This window comes from Myotis nattereri (genome assembly GCF_964212035.1).
Source record: "Myotis nattereri genome assembly, chromosome: 1".
NCBI lineage: Eukaryota > Metazoa > Chordata > Mammalia > Chiroptera > Vespertilionidae > Myotis > Myotis nattereri.
In genome coordinates this window covers 148,357,348-148,381,194 of record NC_138075.1, presented here as the reverse complement: position 1 = coordinate 148,381,194, position 23,847 = coordinate 148,357,348, and the positions used below count along the sequence as shown (strand labels likewise).

At 39.4% G+C, this 23,847-nt stretch overlaps 1 protein-coding gene across 1 annotated transcript in view; it reads right to left on the bottom strand.

The window, feature by feature from the left end:
- Positions 1-5,433: 5,433 nt before the first annotated feature.
- The window catches only part of ENPEP (glutamyl aminopeptidase), a 97,858-nt gene continuing 79,444 nt past the window's right edge, over positions 5,434-23,847 (bottom strand). Inside the window, exons 14-20 of the mRNA XM_081093676.1 lie at positions 21,288-21,438; positions 19,638-19,711; positions 19,423-19,527; positions 19,163-19,333; positions 16,000-16,140; positions 7,432-7,510; positions 5,434-6,158 (exon numbers count right to left, since the gene is read on the bottom strand). Coding sequence (XP_080949802.1) covers positions 6,006-6,158; positions 7,432-7,510; positions 16,000-16,140; positions 19,163-19,333; positions 19,423-19,527; positions 19,638-19,711; positions 21,288-21,438 — 874 coding nt within the window. The 3' untranslated portion in view covers positions 5,434-6,005. The remainder of the gene's footprint in view (positions 6,159-7,431; positions 7,511-15,999; positions 16,141-19,162; positions 19,334-19,422; positions 19,528-19,637; positions 19,712-21,287; positions 21,439-23,847) is intronic.

Sequence of the window (23,847 nt, the reverse complement as noted above, 5' to 3'; positions counted from 1 at the left end):
TAAAACAAGGCTTGTCAAATAACAGATACTTTATACATTTTACTTATTTGAATGAGTATCTTATCCAGTATTCTCTTCATTATCATTCTTTTCACCAAGCTTCTTTCTCTCTCACTGGTTCTTCTGTTGTTTTTGTTTGTTTGTTTTAAAACATATTTTTATTAATTTTAGAGAGGAAGGGAGAAGGAGAGGAACAGAAACATCAATGATGAGAGACAATAACTGATTGGCCTGCCTTCTGCACACCCCCTACTGGGGATCGAGCCCGCAACCAGGGCATGTGTCCCTGATTGGAATTGAACCCAGGAACCCTCAGTCCGCAGGCTGACACTTTATCCACTGAGCCAATCTGGCTGGGGCTGGTTCTTCTGTTAATATAACTCCAGGCAGGCCCGGTCAGTGTGGCTCAGTGGCTGAGCACTGACCCATGAACCAGGAGGTAACAGTTTGATTCCTGGTCAGGGCACATGCCAGGGTTGCATGCTCAATCCCCAGTAGGAGGCAGCTGATCAATGATTCTCTCTCATCATTGATGTTTCTATCTCTCTCTCCTTCTTCTTTCTGCTCTGAAATCATTAAAAATGTATTTTGAAAAATAACCCAAAAACTCCAGGCAGAATTGCTCTGTCAGCAGCATTCCCCTTACCTGCCATGTAGCACCGCTAAATAATGCCTGCAGCATCTAGTCACAAGTTTAAGACTGGGCAGTGATTTTCAACTGGGCTGATTTGGCCTCCTAGATCTAGAGGACATTAAGCAATGTCTGAAGACATTTTTGGTTGGGGGAGGTGCTAATGGCAGCTAGAGGATAGAGGCCAGGGATGTGAGCCTCTTCCATGTGCAGGCTTGCCCTCCACAACAAAGAATTAACAGGCCCCACCAGTCAATAGTGAGAAACCCTTGAGTACGGAAGAAGAAGGGGGGAAGGAAGGAAAAAATATGGATGCAAAAGGAGAGGAGTAAAGATGAGATCCAGCAGGGGTAGGCAAGCTTTTTCTGTAAAAGACCCAGAGGGTAAATATTAAAATATTTAATATTTTATAAAATAAAGGCTTTGCAGACCATAAGATTTCTACTGTGACCACTCGGCACTGCTGTTGTAGCAGGAAACTAGCCAGGGGCAATACATAAATGAAAGCGTGTGGCTGTGTTCCAACAAACTTGGAGGACACTGACATTTGAATTTCATATAATTTCCATGTGCTGTGAACTATTATTTTTCTTTTGATTGTGTTTCAACCATTTTAAAATGTAAAAACTATTTTCAGCTTGAGGGTCTTACAAAGATAAGTATGCAAAGTTTGCTAAGCCCTGGTAGAGGAAGGAGGAGGAGTAAGAACTGGAAATAAATAACTCTGGTAATTATATTAGGCAGGTGAGGCTGGATGATGCTGAGGTAACAGGCAACCTCAACATTTCAGTGAGTTGCCATGATAAAGGTACGGCTCCCTCGCCATGCGCGTGCGCCGCGCTGGTGAAATTCTGTTCCCTGCTGTTTTCATTCTGAATTCAGGCTAAAAGAGCAGCCTCTATCTGGGGCATCGCTGGACCTTGTGGCAGAAGGAGAACGTAGAACATGGCAAGCCAGGTGCTGGCTCTGAACTTTCCTGCCCGAAGTCGACATATTTCACTTTCACTCCTGTTTCCCTAGCCAGAGCACGTCACCGGCCCATGCTGGCCTTAAACCAGGTCCTCGTGAGCGGCGTGATGATTTGTGAACAATAACAGTCTGGCACATTGCCTCTCCTAAGTGCCTGCAGTTGCTTAGGCTTGCTTATTCCTGAACCAAGTTTATGATATTGTCCAAACTAGTGTCTGAAGTGGGGGCTGGGGGATATCATAATAGTAACAATAATAACATCTGTCAAAAGTTCAGAAACAGCCGAAGTATAACCAATGAATCACTAATGTAGTAATTAGTAAAAATGTATTGTGCACACACCAGAAAGATAGTTCAAGAACTGGGAGCACTCAAACCGAAACATGGAATGAGGTTTAGGGGTTTATTGTTATAAAGCGGCTTATACAGTGAGAAGACAGTGTCTATTTTTCAGAGTGATGGGTTATATTAGAATTTTCTTACATGATAGGGAGTTGGCTAGTGGTTACCTCATATCAGCCTTGGAAAACACTGTTTAGTTTATGATTCCCAGAAGTATAACAAGAAACGACCGAGGTCAAGTTTGTGTATATGGCCTGGTTTGGTCTGCTCAGGGAGTTTTCAAGGCTGGTCTCTGTTTGTTTTTTTGTTTGTTTGCTTGTTTTTTAAATATATTTTATTGATTTTTTACAGAGAGGAAGGGAGAGGGATAGAGAGTTAGAAACATCGATGAGAAAGAACATCGATTCAGCTGCCTCCTGCATACCCCGCACTGGGGATGTACCGCAAGCAAGGTACATGCCCTTGACCGGAATCGAACCTGGGACCTTTCAGTCCGCAGACTGAGGCTCTATCCACTGAGCCAAACCAGTCAAGGCTCTGTTTGTTTTTTTATGTTAACACATCTAATGTTCAATGAATGGTTGTTGTCCAAACATGCATCCCCTCCATGCATTTTTGCGTTCAATTCTCACAACAACTCATTGAGGTAGTAATTATTTCTATCCCCACTTTATAGATGAGGAAACTGAACAATAAAGAGATTAAGGGCACTGGACTGCCAAATAGCTGAAATTCAAACCCAGATCACTCTCATTTTACTTTTTTAAATATATTTTTATTGATTTCAGAGCAGAAGGGAGAGGGAGAGATAGAAACATCAATGATGAGAGAAAATCATTGATCAGCTGCCTTCTGCACACCCCCAACTGGGGATTGAGCCCGCAACCCAGGCATGTGCCCTTGACTGGAATCGAACCTGGGACCCTTCAATCCACAGTCTGACGCTCTATCCACTGAGCCAAACCAGCTAGGATGATCACCCCCATTTTAATGTGTGTGTTTCTACTTTAACAGAGTGGTTAAGAACATAGGCTCTGGTGATAAACTCCCTACGTCCAAATCCTGGCTGGCGCCAGTTACTACTTTTATGGCCTTGGGCCAGTTCTGTAACTTCTGTTTCTGATTCTGTACATTAGAGGTAGTAACAGTACCCCCGCATGGGTTTTTTGTAAAGTTTAAATGTAAAAATTAACGCACGTGGAGTGCTAGTGTTTAGAACAGTACCTGGTAATTTAAAAGCAGTGCTTGTGCCCTAGCTGGTTTGCTCAGTGATTAAAGCATCTGCCTGTCGACTGAAGGGTCCCGGGTTCGATTACCGTCCAGGGCACATGCCCAGGTTGCGGGCTCAATCCCCAGTAGGGGGGCAGTGCAGGAGGCAGCCGATCAATGATTCTCTCTCATCATTGATATTTCTCTCTCTCCCTCTCCCTTCCTCTCAGAAATCAATAATAAATAAATTAATAAAATAAAATAAAATAAAAAGAAGTGCTTGCTAGTATTATTACTATGATTGTTATTTAGCAATGTTTTGGAAAACTCCATTGATAATTCTACTCCCCTTCCTTTTGTTTCTTCCTTATTCCTAACCTCCCTTGAGAATTACTGTTCTGGATATTTATATGTTTCTGGACTAATACCTCACCAGCATGGAAGGTGAACTGCAGGAATGCCATTGCCTTCAACCCTGCTGTATATCTCTGTTTCCCAGACCTTCCTTGCTTGTCATATTTACATTCATCATTTATTATTTAAAGTTCTGGCTTACTTTATGTGGGTGCATGGCAGTGGTCTGAAACACAGGAGTAGGCGGCCTAGAGTGAAGGTAGTATCACTGGTCCTGCTTCTTGCTATAAGACCTTGCTGATCGTTTTTTTCCAGCTACATTTTTAAAGTTGATGGTTTTACTGTAGTTTAATTTTGGAAACAATGTACTAATTTTTTCCCTTGTGAAAACTGTGGCAAAACCAAGTTAGTACAGTAGCAAGTTGTGCTTGGCACAGGTCTATTGGTCATCAGCCTTTGATTTTATTTTTCAAGATTTTTTAATTGATTTTTTTAGAGAGAGAGGAAAGAAGAGGAACAGAGTGAGAAACATTGATGTGAGAGCAGAACATCGATCAAACTGTCTCCTGCACACCCGCTACCAGGGGTAGAGTCCTCACCCTGGGTATGTACCCTGACAGGGAATTGAACTGGCAACCTTTTGGTGCACAGGACGACACCCACACAACTGAACCACAGTGGCCAGGGCTGGTCATCAACATTTTGAAAACCAGATACTGTTTGAGAAGGGCCTGATGGGCCAGTGGAGTAATTATGGTAAAGTGTACAGAGCTCGTCCTCACGTCGATAAAGAGAACTAACCAGCTCATTCTCAATTTCAGTGCTTAACATAAAATGAAACAGGTAGACAAGTTGAAATCTTTTTTACTTATCATCTTACATTTTTTTCTTTAAAAGTTAATTTATTACATAAAGCAGAAAGATAAGCCACCCTACTTCCTTATTTGTATACTTGAAACAATACAGCGACTTCAAGTGCTGGTTTGGATTGTGGTTAATTGGAAGTTAGAGTTTAAATCCCCATGAGCACACTGATGACTTATGGTGCTGATGTGTTTTTATTTCTGAAGTAATTTAAAATAATATTTTTAAAGTTTTGGTCTGGAAATCTCTTTCTTTTTATTTTTTTATTTCTTCCCAGTCTATATTTGAATATTTCAATTTAGCTGTGTGGACTGAGGAATGATGAGAGACAGCAGTAAGAAAGTTTGAGAGAACTCGATTAGGGCATATTATTATGTAAATAAAGTCAAAGCTAAGATTTGGATGGTTTTCCTGTGCTTCAATTACCATCAAGCCAATCTTAAATGATCTTATACTTCTGAAGGTTCCAATAAATTTAGATTTTCTAGAGATAGCAGATTGGATCACAGTAATTTAACCATCTTTTCTGCTTACTGGACTTAAAATTGTGGATCAACTGGGCATCAAGTACCATATTAAACATAACTGATGTCCTTAATCAAGTTACGGATATAAATGTGATCCATGCTATTCTGTATGGATTAGGATAGGGGTTTATACATAAATGTTACTATAAGAAGATGTATCTTCAGATATGCAGAGTCATGCTGGAGCTATCCATGAGTTTCCTCATTTTCACACTTAGATTGTTAGGTTAGGATGAAACTCAATTTTAATTCCATTTAGTTTTATAGAACAATCAGCCTTTGCTTCTTCCTGACCAGCTTCTAATTATTTCCCCCCTTTCCTCTAAAAGCCATGGAGCAGAGTTAAGCACTATCTTCCCTCTAATTTCATAGCATATTTGAGGGAGCTTTGCAGAGAATGGAACAAGTTGATGCAGTAGCAAGCATGAAAAAGGCTGAGTTCTTGAATCAGCGTTGCATTGTGCTAAATTATTTGGGGAACACTGCAGCTGTTATTATTTAAGAGTAAAGTGACACAGAAAAACAACATATTTTTTTCCCCAAGGTAATCATTCAGATTTATTTTAAAAAGGAGAGGAGGGTTCTCGTTGATTTTACAAGAACAACGGCAACAGTCAGCCATTTCTTTGGCTAATTCATACAATTCTTAAGTAAAATTTAAGCCCAGTTACTTTTGTAGGATTTAAAGGAATAAGACTTATGTGAATAAAATGGTATTAGATCTGTATAATTCTGAATCATAAAATGAAGTTTAAGATGGTAATACTGGTCCCTCCAATACGGGTATTCAAACTTTAAAAATCAATCAAGAGAAAAGATTAGTGGTGTTTCTTTGGCACTAAAAATGTAAAGCTAGGACCAAATTGTTCTATTTTCACAGACTTAAGATACAAAGAGTGATATTTAAAGACATTTCCAATGGCTATTAAATTCTCTTCCATTGGTAAAGAATCTCCTATGAAGTACACTTAGAAGAAATCCCTGAGTACATTCCTTAGTGAAAGCAGTATCTGTGTATAAGGTTCCTCCACAGAGCTTGTAAATTCGGTCACCAAATGCTTAATAGTAGAAACAAGACCTTTACAAAATTAAAATGCTCTTTGAACACCTTATCCACTCCTGAGTAATGCCAAAAACCATTCGCTTATGCTCTTCCTATTTTGCTTTAGCCATTCGATATTGTTCTTCACTGTTTCCAGCGCTTGCTCCCTAGGTTTTTCTCCTGCTCCAGCTTCTGGGTATTTTTTGAAGAAACTCTCCATCTATAAAAGAGAGGAAAATAATTAAGGCAGTCATTTTAAGCACAATTATTCTTCTAGGATTTTATTTACAAAACTGGATCTGTTTGCTTCTTCCCTGGAAATTCAGTATCACGGCACAACATTGAGGTGCATCTTTTGGTCCATCATTTAGATTGGGCCTGCCTCTCAGAACAGCCATAATCATCCATGGCTCTTGGACGCCTGACAGCACGTCAAGCCACTAGAGACTCCAACATATTGGGGAGGAAGGACAGCATAATAGCAGCTGGCATGCCCATTCCTGCTTCTGCTGGTTTCTTTACTTCCTGTGCATGCCTCAGGGCAGTCCTTGGAGATCTGGTTTGTGGAATGATGGCTTTGCTTAGCCTTTCATCCCAGGGGGCAGGAGCATTTCAATATACTTCCAGTTCACTTGTTAAGTGAACTGAACAAATTTTAAAAATATATAATTTTTATTGATTTCAGAGAGGAAGGGAAAGGAAGAGAGACATAGGAACATCAATGATGAGAGAGAATCATTGATTGACTGCCTCCTGCACGCACGCTACTGGGGACCGAGCCCACAACTCGGGCATGTGCCCTGACTGGGAATCGAACCCGGGACCTTTCAGTCCACAGGCTGGGGTGGGGCTCTATCCACTGAGCCAAACCGGTTAGGGTTGAAAAAAAATTTTTTTCATAAAAAAATCTTTGTTAAACCTGGTTCTATCCTTCCAATTTCCTCTAAAACTCTCCCCAAAGCTCAACTCTAGTATTATTTACTATTTACAAAAATAAGAACTATTTTGTTTCTTAACACAGAGAAGAACGTTAACATTCCGATATCTAATACACAGAAAGTCCATACAATGTGTCCAACATGAATATACATTTTTTTCCCTCTGGGAACTGACATGTTTGAAACCTCGAAGCTTTTGGTTAAGTCTTGAAATTCCAAAGTGATGAATTCTGAAAAAAATCACATCTCGACCAACTTATTCCAGGGTGACATTTGCCAGGAGAGGAGAGACATGATGTTCATGTGTTATAAGCAGGATGGTCTCATGCAGACATCTAAAGCTCACCTTTCTCAAGTTTCAAACCTTGTCTGTTTCTTGCTTATTTGAAATTTCTTTTTCAGTTTAGAAAATATAGGTATACATTTAATTAGATATAGGGATTATTTCTTTATCCTTGTCTTCTCTGATCTTAATAGAGAAAATGCCATCTCTGATTTTTAGAAAAGCTACTTTTGTCACTTCTGAGACGAGTCTAGAGGAATTGGTCCCCATACCTGCCAGAGCTGGAGTTCAGTGTTGAATGGCTCTGCTATTGTGACAATCCGGCCAAGGGTTCTGTCATTGAGTGTGAATCTGAAGAGAAATTTAGGGGAGTAAAAGGGAATATCAGTACACAGAACTTCACATTTTTCCTCTGGATGCAAACATTTGCTTTTTATTTTATGAGGTTTTGTAAAAGTAATTTTCAAAGTGAGCAAAACATTTAATTTAAAATAACTCTATTCAGGAGAAATTCTTTGTAAACTCCGCACTTTTTTGTGTAGGTAGATTCACATTAACTCTCCCAGAAGTGGTAGACTGCTTGCTGTGTTACCCAAACCAGCTCTCCTTTCTTCTGTGCACACGAGAACCCAGCGAGAGACGACATTTCTCGGCCTCCCTCATAGCCAGGTGCAAACAGGTGAACCAATTGTTATCAATGGGACACAAGCAGAAGGGATATGTTCAACTTTCATCTCCTTGCTAAGTGAAAGAATTTGCTTGCCTTAGAGCTCTTGGGTTTTTTTTCCTCCAAATTTCAACCACACCGTTAGGATAAGGCCCTAGGATTCAAGGAGCAAAACCACGTAACAACTTGTAATGCTCACTTCAGGAGACTAACCTGAATGAAAAATAATTACATGTATCTATGTTCTGTTACAGCGGGAAAACTCTACCACCTTTACGTTAACTAATACTCTATGCCTCTTCCTGCAGTTACAGACATTTGAAAATAGGCTATTTTTATTTCTTGCTTTAGAAAAGCTTTGTGATACAAGTCAGCATCTCATCACGATTAATCACAGTATAAGAGGAAAAACAGCTACAAAAATTGCATATAAAATGTGAACCACTGAAATGTTGGGAAAGGATAAAATAAAATACATTAATAGATAAAGCAGTCAACTATCAGTAGGAGAAATTTTACATTAAAAATGATTACATAGCAAAAGCAGAAACTAAAAAGATGAAAATTGATCACATTTGTTGCATACACATTTTTCAGTTTTATCCTAAAAATGCCATGAAACTAAAAGTCGAAATTTATTACTTTGTTGTAAAAAGAGCAAATATTTTCCTAAAAATTAAACCCTTTCCCTTGATCTGGCGTCTCTCTCAATTTCCTTTCTCTTATCTCTTCATTTATAGTCAAGATATTTCTCTGCAGTCCTTGTCTCCATCTCCTCACCACTCATTCATTTGCTTTAATTTAGATTATTCCACCATCTTTCCACTGGAAAACTCTTTTTAGAGTTATTATTAGATTTTATGCAAATAAATCTAATGAGCATTTTTTTTTAGTCTTCAGTTTACTCAAACATTAAGTAGCATTTGACGAGGAATTATAATGTCCTTGTAACAATTTTCACTTTAACATCTCAAAAGAGAATCAAAAACATTACATATATGCCCTGGGCAGGCGGCTCAGTTGGTTGGAGTTTTGTCCAGTACATCAAAAGGTTGTGGTTCCGGTCAGGGCTCATACCCAAGTTTTGGGCTCAATTCCCAGTTGCGGCCCAAGAGGCAACCCATCAATGTTTCTCACACTGATGTTTCTTTCTCTATCCTTCCTGCTCTCTCACAAATCAATAAAAACATGTCCTTGGGTAAAGGTTTTTTGTTGTTTTTTTATTTAAGTATCCTATATAATAAAGAGGTAGCATGCAAATTGACCATCACACCCTCACACCCTCACACAAGATGGCTGCCCCCATGTCGTCACAAGATGGCCACCACAAGATGGCCAGCAGGATAGGGCAGTTGTGGGTGATCAGGCCAGCAGGGGAGGGCAGTTAGGGGTAACCAGGCCAGCAGGAGAAGACAGTTAGGGGCAACTGGGCTGGCAGGGGGATGGAGGTTGGAGGCAATTGAGCATTCAGGGGAGCAGCTGTCGATCAGGCTGGGAAGGAAGTGGTTAGGGCAGTGATGGCGAAACTATGACACATGTGTCAGAGGTGACACATGAACTCATTTTTTTGGTTGATTTTTCTTTGTTAAATGGCTTTTAAATATATAAAACAAATATCAGAAATATAAGTCTTTGTTTTACTATGGTTGCAAATATCAAAAAATTTCTATATGCGACACGGCACCAGAGTTAAGTTAGGGTTTTTCAAAATGCTGACATACCGAGCTCAAAAGGTTTGCCATCACTGGGTTAGGGGGTGATCAGGCAGGCAGGCAGAAGCGGTTAGGGGCAATCAGGCAGGCAGGCAGGTGAACGGTTGGGAGCCAGCAGTCCTGGATTGTGAGAGGGATGTCCGACTGCCGGTTGAGGGCCGATCCCACAGGGGGGGATCGGGCCCAACCGGCAGTCGGACATCCCTCGAGGGGTCCCAGATTGGAGAGGGTGCAGGCTGGGCTGAGGGACACTCCCCCTCCCAATGCATGAATTTCGTGCACTGGGCCTCTAGTTATATATAAAAAACTGAACTTATTGCTCTTAGAACAAAAGCCCTGCAAAACTTGGCCTTTATGATTCCTCTCTTCTGATAGAAAGCATTCATCCAGGAATGCTTCACCCTCTGTTCACCTAGTTAACTCCTGCCTTTCCTTCAAAATTCAATGTAACATCACTTCCTTAGGGAAGCACTTAATCTCCAACTTCTCTAGACTTGGTTGGTTTTTCCCTTTATACTCTTTCAATGTGCCTTGAACCTCTTCTGTTTGTAATTATTACATCTTTAATGTACTAGTGGCCTAGTGCACGAAATTCATGCACATTAAAAGGGAATTTACTAGAGCAGCGGTTCTCAACCTGTGGGTTGCAACCCCTTTGGGAGTCAAACAACCCTTTCACAGGGGTCACCTAAATACATCCTGCATGTCAGATATTTACATTATGATTCATAACAGTAGCAAAATTACAGTTATGAAGTAGCAACGAAAATAATTTTATGGTTGGGGGTCATCACAACATGAGAAACTGTATTAAAGGGTCGTGGCATTAAGAAGTTTGAGACCCACTGAATTAGAGGAAATATTTTAATATTGCTATTTTCCCTTTCTCTATAATAGAAGTGTCAGAGATAAAAGAAAATTAGTAAAATATATATGAAAATCTTCCTCCTGTCAGAGTCTGGGGCATGCTGCGGGACCGAGTCAAGTCCTCGCCCACCCATGTGCATCTCAAAATTGCACAGGACCCAGACCTGGCCAGCCCCATTCTCATGGGGTAACACCCAGACCTGGCCAGCCCCACCCCCATCAAGCCCTGCTGGGTGGGAGGCACAGTCTCAGGTCCCCCATCAAGCCCCACCAGGTGGGGGGGTGCAGTCTCAGGGTTCCCCAGCCCAGTGCTGGGTGGGGGGCTCACTCTCAGGTCCCCCAGCCCGGCACCGGGGCAGGGGGTGTGGCCTGAGGTCCCCCATCAATTCCTGATGGACCAGGAGCACGACCTCAGGTCACCCGGCCCAGCGTGGGGGTGAGGGGTATGGCCTGAGGTTCCCTGGCCCAGCACTGGGGCAGGGTGTGCAGCTTGAGGTTCCCTGGCCCAGCACTGGGGCAGGGTGTGCAGCCTGAGGTCCTTCGGCCCAGCACCAGGGCACAGCTTAAAGTCCCCCACCCCAGCCCAGAGCCACACAGCCGCAGGTCCCTGCAGATCACTCATTACAGGAACCCCGTCTCTGCTGTGGGTGCAGACATCTTGTGACAGCGTGATGGAGTGAGGGCCAATTTGCATATTGCCTCTTTATTATATAGGATTTGTGTGATTCTTTACTTAGTATTGGTCTCCATCACTAGATTCTAAGATCCATGAGAACGAGGGACCAGGTTTGTTTTTCCTTACCATTGTATCTTAATGCCAAACACAGTGTCTAATACATAGTTGATGCTGATAAGATTACTGGAGGAGAGAATTATAATTAAAAATGAGATATCAGGTTTCATGTATTCTAATAGCAAGAATGCTTTGAAATGACAAAACTGGCTATTGGCAAGGGTTAGAAAAATAGGTCAATTTATTAGTAAATTTTTTCTGGGTAACAATTACTTCTAGCATCCTAATGAAAATGTCAAGGACATTTTAAAAAAAAAAAAAGAAAAGATTCAGTTTCAAAGATGCTCATCAGCACATTATTTATATACTGGAAAGTTTAGAACAATACTGCTATCCAACAGCTGGAGATGGGCTAAATAAACTAAGATGTACCTACACATCTATAATAATAAAAGCATAATATGCTAACTAGACCAGACGTCCTTCTGGACGACCTTCCGGACAAAGCCGGGGCTGCGATGGAAGCCCGAGTCTTGGGTTCCTGCTGGCAGCCAGAGGGAAGTCTGGGTCCCGGGTGCCAGAGGGAAACGGGTGCCGGCAGCCAGGGGAAGGAAGGCTTGCTCTTGCATGAATTTCATGCATCAGGCCTCTAGTTGAAATATAATTGAGCATTAAAAATAACACTGAAAAAGCATACTTAAAGACATGGAGAGATATCTTATAAAACTATATGTATAATATGATTCCATTTCTGTAAATAAATAAATAAACAGCCATAAAAAAATGACCCAAGGAAAAAATCTTAGTGAAATTTTAGTGTGACAACAGGGTGGTAGAATTATGGGTGATTTTTGCTTATCTGCATTTTGTATAAAACAACATCCTATATAATAAAAGCCTAACATGCAAATTGTCCCCGATGGTTAGACAGAAAGACTGGGACTTCAACTGCTCACTATGACGTGTGCTGACCACCAGGGGGCGGCGCAGAACATGGAAGGCTTCAGCGACACAGCACTGGCAGTGGGCAGCAGTGAAGGTGCTGCTGGCCCTGATGGGCCCTAACGAGAGCAGGACCACGGCAAGACGGTGAAGCAGGTGAGCGGGTAGCGCCAGGCCAAGGTTGGTGCGAGCAGGGGCCCAATTTCCCTGCCGATCACCCCATAGATGGCAACCAGCCACAGCGGTGACAGGGTGTGGGGCCGTTACCAGACTCCCAGGTGCTGAGGGAGCCAGGCGGGGGGCCTGGCCCCAACTAATCACCCCACAGGCGGGATGGTGGAGCAGGTGAAGGGGCAGTGCCAGGCCAAGGTGGATTGCCAGGTGGGGCTACAAGGCTGGGGGTGCAGCCCCCCAAGGGACCCCACCCATGCAGGAATTCGTGCACCAAGCATCTAGTATACTCATAATAAGAAAATAGGGAATTAGGGAGATGGGGGGACTGGATGAAAGAGGGTGAAGAGATTAGCCAAAAACGTATAAGCATAGCCCATGGACACAGACAACAGTGTGGTAAAGGCTAGAGGGAGAGGGAGGCTGGGGCTGGGTGGAGATGGATAATGGGGAGGAAAATGGGGGGGCACCTATAATAGTGCCAACAATAAATAAATAAATAAATAAATAAATAAATAAATAAATAAGGGAATTTAAGAAAGGAAAGTTGTTATCATGATATCCTACAGATTAACCTTCCATAATTTCTGTAATATTTGTTGTATTTTGTTCTTAGAAGCTAAAAATTAAAGGATATATTTGGGAACCAACAATGAATGGATTGAATAAAAACTATAACTACCTGTATAAATATTAGAAGTATAAGAACAAAATATGTTCATTCCCAAGAAACCAATATCACATAAAGTGTATCATTTAAGGAAAAATACATCATATACTTATTATATTGATTAGTTTAAAACTAAAATAAGAATTTAATTATATCTTAAATATTCTGAAATATAATTATATAAAAAAATAGTCTTCTTAGACTTAATATTAACTGAAGTATTATTGTTTCCTAAAATAAATGATTTGATACATACAAAACTTTTATTAAATTATTTTGCTTGTGAGATAGTGTTTAAATGGCTTTAGTCATATTCCATTGACTTAATATTTCAGCTATAGTCATAAATTAAAACCATACTTTTCATACCACACTACTGATTTATTGGGTTTACCCAACTTCACAGTTTCATCTAAGAGTTTAGTGAAATAAAAAAAAGCAAAGAATAAATTCTGAAGAATCTTTGGAACTTTGTGGTTAAGCCTCAGACTGGAAAAAACATTAGTGGTGTGGCCATCAATTGTCATAAAAATCACATGACAAAAACCTTATAAAAAAACAGCTTGTTTATTTTAGAATGGCAATAAATTGCTCATAAAATGGAGGCAGTAAATCCACTCATTTTGAAGTCTGGAAAATGTTCAAGAGTTTAGAAATAGTTGGATAAAACTTGGCTAATTTATGTTTAATTTGTCACATCCAATTTTAATAGGAATATTCTATTTATTCAAACTAACCATCATTAATATTGGGCATTGTGTGTGTCCAACATGTGGTTATTACATAATGTTGTGCATTAGGCAATTTGAAATAATACCCAATGAGAATTAGATCACTAAACTATGAAGAAATATTAAAAGTCTTGGGTGAGCTAGCCTTTGGAGCTAGCACTGGAAATTGCTTATCAATTAATTTTCTTGAAAAAAATTCAGTATTATGTCTAATAAATTTATTTTAAGGCCAGATGTTTATGACTTTTATGGCAAGGTAACACCTGATTTTATTTGTGCTTTGTTTTTAATATTTTTATTGATTTTAGGGAGGAAGGGAGAGGAAGAGAGAGAGACAGAAACATCAATGATGAGAGAGAATCGTTGATTGGCTACCTCCTGCACACCTCCTACTGGGGATGGAGCCCGCAACCCAGGCATGTGCCCTTGACTGGAATTGAAACCCTGGACCCTTAAGTCTGCAGACCCACGCTCTATCCACTGAGCCAACTGGCTAGGGCAACACCTGTTTTTTTCTACTTCTTAATTTTTAAAGAGGAATAACAATGAACTAATTTTTTAAAATGAAAAATGCATTATTTGAAATAAATTACAGAGCTATTTAAATAGGCCTTGAGAAATACTCTACTTAATAAACAATTTGCAAAATGAACATAATTTACTTATCTTTTCACAATAATTCAAAAGTAAGCATTATTCTTTATCTACATAGGTTTCTTGCTGTATATACCAAAAAAAGTTTTATAGTCTTTTCAATTAAAACAAAATACACAGTATTTGTCAGTAGGCATATACCTTCCAAAATGGAAGGTATCATATTTCATAATATGAAATGTTACCCCCAGATAACAACATGTTCTAAATAGGTAGATTTATTAATTCTAAACCAAGAATTTTATTGAAACAGCTAGAGGCCCGGTGCACAGATTCATGCACTGGTGGGGTCCCTTGGCTTGTGGGGATTGGGCCAATTTCGGCTCTCCGACATCCCCCAAGGGGTTCTGGATTGCAAGAGGGTGCAGGCCAGGCCGAGGGACCCCACTGGTGCATGATCAGGGCTGGGGAGGGACCGCAGGAGGGTTCCAGGGCATGTCCGGCCCATCTCGCTCAGTCCCGATGCCAGACCCCAGCAGCAAGCTAACCTACTGGTCTGAGCGTCTGCCCCCTGGTGGTCAGTGCACACCATAGCGACCAGTCAAACTGTTGAATGATCTGTTGGACACTTAGCATATTAGGCTTTTATTATATAGGATTACAAACAGATGAACAGAACATCATGTGTGCATGCTCATAAATCAATCGAACTTCATAGAGATGGATGAACTATTACAATCAATCATTGCAAGAATAGAAAAGGCAAAATATTATCACCAATAGGTAAAAAGCAATGTAGATTATCTTGATTGAGAGCTAGAGATTTAATCTGGATCTTATAAGAATAAGAAATGTGAATCATTCTAATGGCACTCTGGTGAATTGTAGGGTAGGAAAAAGAATACAAATAAAAGTTATCATCGTAGTTAATATTTCTGATAAGGCAGTCAATTAGTCAGTGCTGAGGGGAAGACAGATGAGATTAGAAGGGGATAACAGAGGCTATTTCCTGGTGTGGGAATTACAGACAGTGAAGTGCTTTTGGTCAATGTTTTTATATTTGTTTGGGATACATAGTCTATATTCTATTTTATACTCTGTAAAAGAAATATCTTTTTAATGGAAATAAGCATTACATTTAGAGGATCAGAACCAAGAATAGTAATATTTCTTTTGTATGGGCCTGAAAAATAAAACACTGGGGAAAGCAACTCTTTAGTTAATTTGCTATTTTACATTTTAAAACTGTTATTGCCTGGGAAGTAGTTTCTCCTTAAGAACTTTTCAAAATACCTAAAGTTTAATTATCTGGTCAAGGGAGATAAAAGCTATCAATCATATATGTTCAGTAGGATATAGGGCTTTGATGTGAACCCAGGTCCAGGAATTCTTATTTAGTTTTCATTAAATATTCATTGAGAACTAAATATGTGCCTGGCATTATGCTAGGTGCTATCACAACAGGCAGAATTATATTAACTTGTTTTAACCAAACTAAAAATAATGTGATTTAGGCATCTCATCAGATTTCAGAATTCTATAGATCCGGTGGAAACAATACTTTCCAAAAAGAAATTATGCTGAAAATTAATTAGTATATTGCTTCCCTGGAAGGGGAAAAATCCATGATCCATTACCTCTGGTGATATGCCATTTCAGATATTGTATAGATGTCAGAGAAAGTACAGTAAAGAGAAAAAGAATTGTAGATAGCATCCAACAAAGAGCACAAAACATTATCTGATCATCCCACCTGTTGACTAGATATTCCCAGTTGAGCTGTATCCAGTTCCAGGCCATGCTCTTCCCATAGCTGTTATATGAGATATATCGGATGACCGTAAACACATCCTGACTTTTAATAAGGTTTGAGTCCTTGAGCAAGTCCAAATACCTAAGAGAAGCCAAAAATTCAAAATGAACTTTTAATGTTCACCCTTAGCTGAATTCCAATAGAACATAGCTTTCATTCCTGTAATTCAATCCTTGAGGAACTAAGCCACAAACTTAATTAAATATGACAAATAAGAAAACACAATTTAAAATTTTCTAAAATATTTAACTGTTTTTATTTTTTTAATATACTTTTTATTGATTAAGATATTACATATGTGTCCTTATCCCCATGTTACCCCCTACTCCAGCCCCGCTCATGCCCTCACCCCCCTGTTGTCCGTGTCCATTGGTTAGGCCTATATGCTTGCATATAAGTCCTTTAGTTGATCTGTCCCCCTTACCCCCACCCTCCCCTTCCTTCCCTCCAAGCCCCTACAGTCCAATCAATGCCTCTCCATCTCTATTGAATTGTTTTTATTTATTTTTATTTTTTAAAATATATTTTATTGATTTTTTTACAGAGAGGAAGGGAGAGGGATAGAGAGCCAGAAACATCGATGAGAGAGCATCAGCTGCTTCTTGCACACTCCCTAATGGGGATGTGCCTGCAACCAAGGTACATGCCTTGACCGGAATTGAACCTGGGACCCTTGAGTCTGCAGGCTGACGCTCTATCCACTGAGCCAGACCGGTTAGGGCTATTTAACTGTTTTTTAAAAAATAACCTATGATTTTTGAGGACTAGTGAAATGTAGACTACAGGAATATTAAAACTTTAATTATTTTGAAAGTATTAAAAACAATATAAAAACACCATTTGAACTATTAATTATTTGTGACAACCTGGTAAATCTTAAGAATATCATGCTAAGTGAAACAAGTGAGACAGAAAAAATCAAGAACCATATGATTTCACTTATATGTAGGATATAAAACTGAAAGCAACAAATGAACAATCAAACAAAAACTCATAGACACAGACAACAGTATAATGGTGGCCAGAGGGCCAAAAGGGTGAGGAAGGGTTGTAAAGGGTAAAGTGGGCCAAATGTATGGTGATAAAAGAAGATTTGACTTTGGGTGGTGGGCACATAATGAAATATACAGACGATGTACACTTGAAACCTATATAATTTTATTAACTAATGTCACCCCAATAAGTAAATAACAAAAATAAAAAATAATAATTGGACCTATTGAATAGAAGCACTTTATCCACTTAGAAGTATTAAAAAGAAGCCAATATGTTAAGAGAAAGTATTTATAGTCTAACTAGAGCCCCGATGCACGAAATTTATGCAATGGGCTCGGACCTTGCAGCCCCATCTGCCTCGGTTGGCCCTCTCAGCCCCGGCTTCGTCTGGAAGGTCGTTCTGCTGTTTGGTCTAATTAGCATATTAGCTCTTTATTATAAGGGTTTTCTGTGGGATACAAGTTGCCTTATTTGTTCTTTCATAGATTGTACAAAACAAATTCCTAATATAACCTATGTGGTTAGATTAGTTTACTATAATTATACTATAATGCGAATAAGTACAAATCAATAGATTATGTGACCAAACCAATAGATTTGTATTAAATTTATGTCATGGTTGTATCTAAAGGGAATATCTCAACATGCTGTAGACTATTGAACTTCCTGAAACTGCACTGGATTGGGGGCCCCTGAATGTTTGTGCAATGTATCTTTTACCCTCTAATTCATAAGAGCCTTAGTAAGGCATTTAAGTACTTGCTAATTCTAATTCAAGTAATGGATCAATATGATGTTCTGTGGACTGTCAAGATGATCAAGTTCTTGGTGGACTATCTTAGCGCAGTGAGCAGGAGAATTGACTGCTTTAAGATAGTGTATTGTTGAAGGTGTATTGTTGATCCTGCCAGGTAAAAACAGTTTCTGGTAGTTCTTACAAATTGGTTATTGCATGGTAATTTATCATTTATATTCTGCCTCTCCCATGAACCTGTATGTTTCTCAAGGGTAGATATCTTATTCATTTTTAGTCTCACACTCTATATACCTATACATAAAAAGGACAACAAAAGATTTGGTTAAATGGCCCAGCTGGTTTGGCTCAGTGGATGGAGCGTTGGACTGCGGACTGAAGGGTCCCAGGTTCTATTCTGGTCAAGGGTACATGCCCAGGTTTCAGGCTTCATCCCCAGTAGTGGAGGCAGCCTATCAATAATTCTCTCTCATCATTGATGTTTCTATCTCTCTCCCTTTCCCTTCCTCTCTGAAATCTATATCTATATATCTATATATATGTATATATATATATATTTTAAAAGATTTGGTTAAATGAATGAAGTAACTGAGAAACGATAACTAAGCAAAAAAAATGAATTAAGGCAGAAGTCAGTTGACTTGTGGCATAGGTGTGGAGTAGAAGAAGATTCATAGAAAAGCTGCAAGAAATCTTTATACCTTTTGAGTGAAATGTAAATAACTTTATTTGTGTGTATGCATATTGTGGCAGACACTCCTCCTCTGCTGACAGAAACTGGTTTTGTTCTGGGCTTGTTCCTTGACTGTAGAAAAACTAGAGTCCTACCCTAGCCCCAGAGTATCATGATTGACCCAAATCAGTCAAAGGAATTTAAGTTCATCCTAGTCCACAAATGATCATGTGGTAGACCCAGAGTATGACCCAGAATGATCAGGAATGACCCAGTTCTGGAAAAGGAGGGGAAGTGGAGAGAACAGATCTCTTAACATAAAAGACAGGGAAACTCTTTTGCTCCTGTCCTTCTTCCATTGAACATATATGGATGAAGACAAAATGTTTGGAACTCTGAAAGTCATTAGACATCCATTAGACATTGAGGATGACAAAACAGAAAGGGAAAGACCCTAGCTCCTCGATGAAAACTGAAAATTGTTTTCCTCTAGAACTTTTTTGTATGAGATTACATCTCTTTACTATTTAAGCCACTATTACATATAGTTTGTTTCTTGCAGGGAAAATAATTGTTGATAGATTTTCTTGGAAACATACTTTAATAGCATCTATAAGAGACGGTGATGTATAAACCAAAAAATACAATTGCTAGAAGTAAAAAAAAAAGTTCTAATTTACCTTGATAGAAGAGTAACATTCTTGATAGATGCTAATGCATACAGCAGCTTTTCTTTTTCTTGAGCTAATGGAGTTTTTTGATATTGATCAAGAGTGTAGTTCCATGAAGCCTCATTGCCAGAGCTCTGCATCCCATAACGATATACCAGAAGCCTGAGATTTACAGGAATCCTAGAAGAATAAAACAGTGTTTCAGAGATTTCCATTTTTCGTTTTGCAGCTTAAAGTCTTCTGGAAACGAACACACGGTGAATAGTCACCTCTCAGTCCCAGTGAGCCACTGCTGAAATAACTGCGAAGCGTTGCCCAAGGCTTCTTTGTCTCCCACCTTGCATGCGAGCCCTAACACAGAGGCACGGAGTAACCTTAGAAAACAAAGACACACAAAGCTGGGCCTTGAGTACTTTTCAACACATTTTAAAACACGCAAACAGATATTGAATGGATATTAGTTTAAAAATGTAAAGAAAATAACTTTGTGAGGTGGTCTCCAGTGTCATCCCATCCCAAAGCATCTGCAACCGGCTTCACCTGACCTCGGAAGTATTCCTGAAATAAAAGCACCACGTACCATGAGTAACAATTCATTATTTATCAACAGTCCTTCAACTATTATAATGTACAGCCACCCTCCCCCCACCACCATTATACCCTTTTTTCCTACTAGTTCAGAGAGCTTTGGGCCTGTCATTAGGAAGGGATGCATTCAGTTCTTTATCACATTGCAATGTTGCTTCAAGGTAAGAACAACCTGAACATTCGCTTGTGTTTTACCCAACTTTGGGTTGGCGTCTCTGAGCTTCCACTTCTTGTGAAATAGAATAACACTTGACATACTTGCTCAAGTACTGATGAAATAATAATATTATTTCAATATTTGTACATTGCCTTTGGATTTACAAAGGAAATTTATATTACATCATCTTTATCTCTTTACCATAGGCAGCCAAGTGCTAAGATTCTTATTGTACAAAGGAAATTAAGACTCACAAATATTAAATCATTTGTCCAAGTTCTTTCATTTACTAAGTGGAAGAGCCAGAGATTCGAATCCAGAATTTGTTTAAAATTACAAGTGTCTTGCCAAAGTGCTACAGAAATCACAAAGCAAAGTATTTGTAATGACTAGCTCATAATAAAATCTCAATGTGGAAATAACAGCAGAAATATCTCTATATATAAAAAGCCAGTGACTGGAACGCCATAATGACCTGAACGACTGGTCGCTCTGACGCCCACTTTGGCCAGCAAACCGGCCCAGTAGGGGGGTGGAGCCAGCAGGCCAACCTCCTGTGGCCCCTCTCCCCAGCAGCCCCACCCCACACCAATAGGGGGTGGGGCCAGCCAGCCAATCTCCTGCAGCCTCTCCCTCCACCTGACCCCACCACCCATGGCTCCTCCCCCAGGCTTCTGGCCCCTGCTCCCACCCCCTGCCCCATTCAGGGATGGGAGCACTTGTCCACTGTCCACAGCCCCTCCCCACTGTGGGCCCCACCCTCAGTCAGCCCCCACCACCTCGATTGGACTGCAGCCCCTCCCCCCAGCCAGCTCTGTCCATGATTGACCCCATCCCCTATATCAATCAAGGGTGGAGCTGGCCAGCCAACCTCCCATGGCCCCTCCCCTGGATGCTGACCCCATTCGGGGGCAGAGCCTGCCAGCCAATCGCCTGTGGCCCCACTCCCCAGCTGGCCCGGCCCTGATCGGGCCTGATTGGGGCAGGCCTGCCTGTGAATGAATTCGTGACTGGGCCTCTAGTAATGTTATAGTTTGGGAAGAATGAATTCATTTTGACCTAGATGAATACAGTGAAAATAGGATTTAGTTAGCATCTATGGTTTAAAATGTTGCCTACTTTAAATGAAGTATTAATTATTGGATTCCTTATAACACTAAAATATACATTTAAGGGGTATATTGAGCCAGAAATATTGATACATTTCAAGCTGAAAAAATAAATAGCATCTCTTTGCTTTGAAAGGAAAGTCAAGTCATTGTACTTTCCTTTGATTTCACTTGGAAAGGAAGATATGTTCTTGTCTCCCAGGAGCTTCTTCCCTCAGAAATTTTCCTATTCTGCTAATGACTAAACATTTACTTTCATAAGAAAAGCCATTCACATCACCTCAATCACAGGGTATAGTTCTTTATCATCTTCAAACATGCTAATGATATAGGTGACAGCTGAAATAACTCTCTGCCATGGTAAAAAGTCCTTTTCCATTTTGAGATACTTGGTCAAGTTCAGAGCCACCTTATAATCTAGAAGTTGAGCTCTAAGGAAGGAAAAACAAAACAGTTAATTAAAAAGATAAATTAGTTTCCGTTTAACTCAAAGAACTAATATGGGGACTATAGAATTCAATGTTAATGAGAATCCTTCTATTACCTGATTAATAAATGCATGTATGGTTGAAGCCTAATCAAAGAGATTTCCTCACAGTGATATATTTTCAAATGTCCAATAGTAAAGGGGAAGACAGAACATTAAGATACACATTTGAAAAATCCCTGTGGCAAAATTTCAGATGAAACAAAAGCCACTTAGCTATGTGGTTAATATTGGTGAATAAAAACTTTTATATTTTAGTTTCATAAGCTAATTATAATAGCCAAATACACCATTATAAATGTATCTTATTGAAATGATTTGAATTTGAAATGAAGAGGAAACCTGAGTAACAGTACTCACAAATCATGAATGCTTAAAACATTTCAAGTGCATTTATACTTCCCATAAGACATCTCCTTTTTTATACATTTACCAATAATAAGGCTAAATAAAAAGTGGATTTTGTTCCTCCAGGACTTTTGAAGTTACTTTTGACATTTCAAAGTTTAAAGAATCCAATATCTTCCTCAAAAGAGATTCTAGAACCTTTTGAAGTCATGTTCTTAGAAAACTGTCATGCTTCAATTTCTAGCCTAAATTTATGGGAATCTTGTTTTTCCAAGTTACATTTTGAAAGTTTAAATTAAAGAATACATTTTAAATTATTGAATTAGTAATACTGATGCACTGAGTGCTATTATGTTTGAGGTCATTTTGTGAATAAAGAATAATGTAATTATATCATGACTTCTTCCTAAGAGCTTGATTAGAGGATGAACTAGCATTGGACAGATAATTATTAAAACCTTTAGCATCATATGATTTTTACTAATGAGATATGATACAGAGTTTTCTTTTCAGTTCAGAAGGCTGATTTCTCATTTTCTGATTTGATTTAGAAGGGGTTATATTTTGGATCATTCAGCCTCCCTTAATAAAAGAATAAACAATATTGAGAAATGGAGTGTTTTATTGAGAATGTTTATTAAGTAAAAAATATAGAAGTTGTGCTAACATGTGAAACTTGATAATTTTCTAATTTTAATGATTTTCTATTTTCTTTGAGGATAGAGCAACAATCACATCTAATCAGTGTTTTCTTAGGATACTTTCGAAGAATAGTTGTTGCTCTAAGGATCAAATTAGCAAAGAGGTTAATGAAATTTTAGGAAGAATGGCAGATAACTTGGTCAGAAATCAAGTGGGCTGCACATTTCTGGCAGGTGAAAAGATTAGAAGGGTCTTGGTTACAAGGACCAGAAGAATTCGGTAATTGGAGGGAATCTAATAATTCACAGATTAGAGGTCCTAAGTATTATGTATTCAAATGTTAAAAAATCAATATCTTGTCTTAGCATCTTATTTTTCCAGCACACTTGATAGCTTTGCAATAGTTCCACTTTGATATCACTCATTTTCTTTAAGTCTAAGTCATAAGGTCAGAACACTGGACTGGGAGTGAATTTTTTTTTATATATTTTATTGATTTTTTACAGAGAGGAAGGGAGAGAGAGAGAAACATCGATGAGAGAGAAACATCGATCAGCTGCCTCCTGCACATCCCCCACTGGGGAAGTGCCCGCAACCCAGGTACATGCCCTTGACCGGAATCACACCTGGGACCTTTCAGTCCGCAGGCCAACGCTCTATCCACTGAGCCAAACCAGTTTCGGCTGGGAGTGAATTTTTGATGCTTGATATTATAGATGATAATATTTTGAGAATTAAAATAATGTACTCTGCAACTCTTATGCATGGAATCAGTAGTATTTGATATGTCAGAGGAAAAGCAATACCATTTAGAACCATGATTCTCAAATTTGAACATATATCAGCAACATTGGAAAGTTGGTTAAGTCACACACTCTCGGGCCTCATTCCCAGAATTTCTGATTCAGCGGGTCTTGAATAGGGCCTAAGTATTTGCGTTGCTCACAAGTTGCTAGGCGATGCTGATATTGCTAAGATTACATGTGAAGAACTGTCTTTTTACAACAATGAAATCTATAGTGCCCTACCCAGATCGCCTTACAATGTTGTGTTAGCTCACAGCTACCACCTTCTTCAGGCAATAGCCCTTGGCCAAATACATCTATCTTGCTTCTAAGAGGTTATGTAGCCTTCCCTCCTGACCATAAATCAATCATCTGATTCAGGAATGCCACTAGCCAGCCTGCGACTCTCTAGTTGGTTCCACTCTGTGGTACAACTCAAAGCTTCCTAGTAGAATCTGGCAAAGCTAGATTACAAATGAGACCATATATTTGCTCAGCTTTTCCTCCTTCCCCATCATGTTTCTTGCATTCTCTACCTCAAGCCAGCACTCTTCAATAACCACAGGTAAAGAACCCTC